Below are 6,955 nucleotides of genomic sequence, written 5' to 3' on the forward strand. Positions count from 1 at the left end.
TGCAGTGAGGGATCTTTATCTTCTATTATAGGCAGCCAGTCTTTACTTAACTCGGCCCAAGCAACGCTCCTTCACTCCCATGCCTTTCTTGGTCGGACCAACCCAACTGGTGATTTCCATCTTCCTGAATTGGGAGAGCAAGAACAAGTCTCTCTTTTTTTTGGGGGGGGGGGGGGGGGGGGGAGCAGAGCAGTCAAAGAAATGAAGCAAAACAAATGATTTTTATAGAATGGCTATTCCTCACAATTTATTCTTGTGATGCAGCGGAACCATGGCAATTAGGATCTCAAGACGCAGCAACACCTATGATGCAAGGAATAATAGACCTACATCACGATATCTTTTTCTTCCTCATTCTGATTTTGGTTTTTGTATCATGGATCTTGGTTCGCGCTTTATGGCATTTCCACTATCCAAAAAATTTAATCCCGCAAAGGATTGTTCATGGAACTACTATCGAGATTCTTTGGACCATATTTCCTAGTATCATCCCTATGTTCATTGCTATACCATCATTTGCTCTGTTATACTCAATGGACGAGGTAGTAGTAGATCCAGCCATGACTATCAAAGCTATTGGACATCAATGGTATTGGACTTATGAGTATTCGGACTATAACAGTTCCGATGAACAGTCACTCACTTTTGACAGTTATACGATTCTAGAAGATGATCCAGAATTGGGTCAATCACGTTTATTAGAAGTGGACAATAGAGTGGTTGTACCAGCCAAAACTCATCTACGTATTATTATTACATCTGCTGATGTACCTCATAGTTGGGCTATACCTTCCTCAGGTGTCAAATGTGATGTTGTACCTGGTCGTTTAAATCAGACCGTCATTTCAGTACAACGAGAAGGATTTTACTATGGTCAGTGCAGTGAGATTCGTGGAACTAATCATGCCTTTACGCGTGTGCCCGGAAACATAGGCCGACTATTGGGCCCACTTTGGCTCAGCCGCACCACCCCAGGTGCGAGCCACCCGATAAGCAAGCTATTACAGCGAGCAGCTGGAGCATTAGGGAGCTGAGGAGCAAGACAGTAGATAAGATAGAAAAAGGGGTGATAAGCGCTGAATACTGTATATTCAAGCGCCCTAAATTACATTAACAAAGTCCATTAATTGATTATTTTATGTAGATTAAATCCATTTGCACGTTTTTATGCATTTTCAGGTTAAAGTGCAAAAAGGAAGCAAAAATGATGCCTTGTGGAATTTTGAACAAAAAGGATGCCATTTCTGAATTTCTGGCAGCAGTGATCCTGAATTTTGTTGCCATTTTCGACCTAGAAAACTCAAGAACTGGACTTCCATCATAACATAAAAGATTTATATCTCTGAATCAGCTTTCCAAATCTTCAAGCGGTTTATCATTCGGAGTTCGGAGCAGAGAGTTATGATCTTCTTAACAGAGGTGTGCAGAACTGCCTGGCAGCACTAAAGTACTGCCTTTCTCCCCATTTTTGACCAACCAGACTTGAGAATTGGGTCTTCATCAAAACATGAAGTTTTTAAAGCACTGAATCAGCTCTCCAAATCTTCAAACAGATCATCATTCGGAGTTCGGAGTACAAAGTTATAGCAGTTTTACCAAAGTAGGTCAGCGTTGAGCAAGAAGAGCATGTTGCACATTACACTAATTTAGAGTGCTCGAGACCACTTTTCGAGTGCTCGAAAATTAGGCAGATTGCACTCGAAAATGGCTCATTTTCAGCCACTTGCACATTGGTTTCCTCAATGCCATCTTCCTTCTTTATGAAGTGGTTGGAGGTGTTCCTTGGAGGAGAGAGAGGGTTTTGTTGGAGAATAAAAGGCTACCAAAGGCCACACATTTGGGATGCTTCATTTTGGGAAGATAGAGGAGAGAGAAGAGAGCAAGGAAAGAGAGTTCTTCAAGCTAACAAAGGGAAGCTCAAAAATTAGAAATGGAGTTCAAGCTTCTTCTTCATTCTAAGGCTCCAATGGGTAACTAACTCTTCTTCTAGGGAGGTGATGAAGCCTCCCTTGTAAGCATACTCTAGTTTTGTTCTTAATTTGGGGAATGAAGTATGTATGTGGTATTTTTCATAAGCTAGAGCTCTACACATGTTGTAATGGATCTTAAATTCTATTAATGATTATGTTGAGTTTTATCATCTTGTTTTAGGTTATATTCTCTCATGATTTTATAGCTTGCATCTTCATAGCGGGAATGGAGATGAGATTATGAAATGGTTTTCTTGGCATGTCTTGTGAAGGTTTTGATAGTCCATTCCTAGGAACGATGAACCATACTACACCCCTAGTTTAATGTAATTAAGTAGATGGTTCATACCAACCGTGGATGGATTATACTTAGTCTTTGATTACATGTGCATTTACCATACAAAGTAAGGGATTTGATAGGCCATTCCTAGGGGATTATACTTAGATGGTTTATACTTAGCTCTTGATTGTATGAACTTCTTGAAGATAGTGTAGTTATCATGCATCTCTACATATCATGGTCATTTACATAAGTAGCTCCCCAAGTTAATTGCAAGCTAGCATGTTTATGAGGTGTGTGGTGGATTCATTTCCCTAGTCCTCTCCACCTAAGTTTAACTCCTTTTAACCTCCTTCCATTTATTATTTTATGCATCTTTACATTTCTAGCTTAGTGACAAACCAATCAACAACTCTTTATTACACCTTATCACTCTATAATGACTCTAGACACTTAGGTTGCCATAGATTAGCGCAGTCCCAGTGGTTCGACTTACCCGACCAATAGCCCTATTTTACAATGATTCGTGCTATTGCGAAGGTTGATGTTTAATTGACCAACCGATCAATTTTTGGCGCCGTTGCCGGGGACTTGCAAACGGTTTAGCAACTAAAGTTTAGGGTTAAATTTAGTTTGATTGTGCATATTGTGTCTTGTGAATATTCCTTGTGTGTTTTGATCATCTTCATGTTGTAAGATTCTAGGGACTCGAAGCTCGCCATGGGATTGCTAGCAAATTGTAAGTTTAGAGGACCCCAGGTAAGTCTCGTGACTTCTAGTTTCAAATTGTGAATATCGTGCATGTGTTAAGCTTAGAAGTAGATAAATTGCAAGCCCTTGTCGAGGCTATTTCAATTGTGTATTTTCAATTCCAAGCATCGGTCCTTGTCGTGGCCATTTATTTTCTGTCTTGATAATTGAGGAGGAAGGGAACATCGTATGTGGAGTTGATGATAAAGATTTGTTGTGATGATGTTGTTGTGAATTGTTGATGTTTGGCCGTAGGTCACTCTCTCTACCCACACTTGACTCGCTTATTGATATAAATTCACTTGAAAGAACTCTTAGACGGAACCTTAGGGAACCCACTCTTACAAGGGACCTTGAAACTGAATTCAATATAATGGGGGATAACGTAGGAAATCCGGGGAATGAAAGGGCTGAAATTCCTAATGTAGAACCAATGACTCTTAGAGATCATTTCATTCCTACCACCTATGCTTCTCCTTCTTGTATAGTGATGCCAAACATCGATGCAGCTCAATATGAGATCAAGTCTAGTACCATTCAAATGCTTCCATCATTATGGCTTTGATAATGAAGATCCATATAAGCATCTTGATGAGTTCCTTGAAATCTGTTCGACCATCCGGTTGAGAGGTTTTCCGAACAATGCACTTCATCTCCATCTTTTCCCATTCTCCCTAAAGGATAGGGCAAAATATTGGTTGAACTCCCTCGCTCCCAACTCTATTACTTCTTGGGCTCAATTGCAACAAGAATTTCTTAAGAAGTATTATCCAGTGAGTAAAACCAACCAAATGAGGCGTTCCATTCTAAGTTTTTCTCAAGTTGATGGAGAACAACTCCACGAGACTTGGGAAAGGCTACAAGATCTTCTTCGAAAATGTCCTCATCATTTGATCCCAAAATGGCAATTAGTGCAAGCTTTCTATGCGGGCTTAACCGAAACCCATAGATTCATGATTGACTCTTCGTGTGGTGGGATGTTCATGTCCAAGAATGCGGATGAGGCTTGGACCTGACTTGAGAATTTGAGTGAAAATTCACTTCAACACAATTCTCGTAGGGCTCCGACCTCAACCACTCCAAACAACACTAACCCTTGTCAACCAAAATCAATAAGGGAGGAATCATCTCAAGTGGATGCCATCGCTCATAAATTCTACCAATTGATGGCACCACATCTTCCTCTTTCGTTGTCTTAAAATTCAGCAAGTTCAGTTTGTGCTTCGTGTACTAGTCCATTCCATCTCTCGAAAGATTGCCCCACACCGGAGCAATTTTCCAATCCCAACCAAGAGCAAGCTAATGCCATGTTCTCGCGGCCCGGGAACAATCCATATTCCAACACCTACAATCTGGGTTGGCGAGATCATCCGAATTTCTCGTGGCGGCAACAAGCCCCACAAAATTCCCAATTCCAAAACCAAGGGCGGCAAAATCAGCCCTCTTCTCAATATCAAGGTAGACCTTTCCAAGCCTCTTCAAGCTACCGTCCTCCTTACAATCCAAATGTCTCCAATCAACCTCCTGTGTGTCCAACTGACGAGATAGTAGCTGCAAACAAGCAAATGATGGAATCATTAAATAAGCAAATAATGGATGCCAACAAGCAACTCTTGACATCCTTGCAGCCTACTCTCCAAATGGTTCACTCTCATACTCAATCCATAGCTAATCTCGAAAATCAAGTGGGCCAAATAGCTAACTCGGTGAACCAATTGCTTCAAAAGGACAAGGGCAAACTTCCCTCTCAACCTTTTGAAAATCCTAGAGGAATGCATGTGATTGACGAAACCCCTCCTCCGAGTGGGCCGACTCATGAACAAGTTCAGGCTATCACCACCCTTCGGAGTGGTAGAGTGGTTGACAACAAGGTCGATGGAGACAAAAGTGAGGAAGTTTCTCCTTTGAAAAATCCAAATTCAAGCTCTTCTAATCCAAATTCTTGTCCAAATACCATTCACGGAAATCCCACACATGTCACCCCAAATGTGGACACGACTTATGAGCCAAAAGCTCCGTTTCCTCAACGTCTTCAAGAGTCGACACATTTTGGGAACAAGAATTGTAAAATTCAAGACATGTGGGAAGTTTTCAAGTAAGTGAAGATTAACTTGCCCCTCTTGGATGCTATCAAGCAAATCCCTCCCTATGCAAAATTTCTCAAAGATTTGTGCACTCAAAAGCGCACTTCTAAAAATCATTTGCCAAAAAAAGTGAGGTTGACTGAAAATGTTAGTGCTATCATTCAGCACAGCACTCCCCCGAAGTATAAGGATCCGGGTGCCCCTACAATCTCTTGCGTCATTGGTGACAGCAAAATCGAGAGGGCCCTCCTTGACTTAGGAGCTAGTGTGAATTTAATTCCATACTCAATCTACCTACAACTTGGTTTGGGAGATCTTAAGCCGACTTCCGTGGTTTTGCAACTTGCCGATAGATCGGTCAAGCATCCACGAGGTATTCTCGAGGACGTTATCATCAAAGTGGACAAATTCTACTTCCCGGTAGATTTTGTGGTTCTTGATACAGAACCGGTCCATGACCCAAAAAAGCACATTCCCGTGATCCTTGGTAGGCCATTTTTAGCCACGGCTAGTGCATCAATTAATTGCCGAATCGGGGTGACGGACATTATTTTTGGAAACATGCAAGTCAAACTCCACATCTTTTATGCAACTCAACATCCCTCCAATGAGGATGATTGTTTTCTTGTGGATGTCATCGATGAAGTGGTCGAAGAATCTCTCCCCTTCATTCTAAGCAAAGATCCTCTTGAAACTTGCATATCCCATTTTGACTTTTCAAACTTTGATGTTGATCAAGCCATTCAAGAAGTCAATTCCTTGCTTGATATTAGTGCTATCATGGATGTACCTCCTTGGAAAATTCCAAAAGAACCACTTCCCCAACTTTCCACCACTCCTCCGGTCCCATCATTGTTATCTCCGCCACAACTTGAGCTTAAGCCGCTCCCGGCCCATCTCAAGTATGTGTTCCTTGGTCCAAAGCAAACCCTTCCGGTCATTATTGCCTCGGACCTTCAAAAAGACCAAGAGACCAACCTTTTAGCGGTGCTCCAAGAGCATAAAGAAGCTATTGGTTGGACAGTGGCAGATTTGAAAGGAATTGACCCTTCCATTTGTATGCACCGCATTCATATGGAGGATGACGCAAAGCCTACTAGAGAGGTCCAGCGCCGGTTAAATCCAAATATGAAGGAAGTGGTCATGAAAGAGGTGATCAAATTGCTAGATGCGAGAATCATCTATCCTATCTCTAATAGCAAGTGGGTGAGCCCCACACAAGTTGTCCCCAAGAAATTCGGGCTCACCGTTGTTGAAAATTCAGCGGGTGAGCTCGTGCCACAACGAACCACCACCGGGTGGCGTGTGTGCATTGACTATCGGAAACTCAATTCATCAACTAGGAAGGACCATTTCCCACTCCCATTTATTGATCAAATCCTAGAAAGGTTAGCCGGCCAAAGCTTCTATTGTTTTCTTGATGGTTATTCCGGCTATAACCAAGTGGCAATCGCCCCTCAAGATCAAGAGAAAACAACATTCACATGTCCCTTTGGTATTTTTGCCTATCGACGCATGCCTTTTGGTCTATGCAATGCACCGGCAACGTTCCAAAGGTGCATGATGTCCATATTCTCCGATATGGTTGAAAGGTTCTTGAAAGTTTTCATGGACGATTTTTCCGTATTTGGCTCCTCCTTTGACTCGTGTCTCAAAAATTTATCTCTTGTGCTCCAAAGATGCAAAGAGACGAATCTCATTATAAGTTGGGAGAAAAGCCACTTCATGGTCCAAGAAGGCATTGTTTTAGGACATGTCATTTCTAAGCGGGGAATCGAGGTAGACAAGGCAAAAGTTGAGTTAATCTCTAATCTTCCTCCTCCGAATTCCATCCGTCAAATCCGTTCTTTTCTTGGCCATGCCAGATTCTA

At 41.9% G+C, this 6,955-nt stretch overlaps 1 protein-coding gene across 1 annotated transcript; it reads left to right on the forward strand.

Annotated features, from left to right (window-relative positions):
- The first annotated feature begins 215 nt into the window (after positions 1–215).
- Positions 216–1,061, forward strand: LOC132281000 (cytochrome c oxidase subunit 2-like). The gene has a single exon (XM_059782743.1). The coding sequence runs from the start codon at positions 216–218 to the stop codon at positions 1,032–1,034; it is 819 nt and encodes a 272-aa protein (XP_059638726.1). The 3' UTR covers positions 1,035–1,061.
- The last annotated feature ends 5,894 nt before the right edge of the window (positions 1,062–6,955 follow it).

The sequence above is a fragment of the Cornus florida genome, unplaced genomic scaffold (assembly GCF_030987335.1).
Source record: "Cornus florida cultivar Cherokee Brave unplaced genomic scaffold, ASM3098733v1 CherokeeBrave_3.0.0_Hap2_Chr11, whole genome shotgun sequence".
In the NCBI taxonomy this organism is placed as follows: Eukaryota; Viridiplantae; Streptophyta; class Magnoliopsida; order Cornales; family Cornaceae; genus Cornus; species Cornus florida.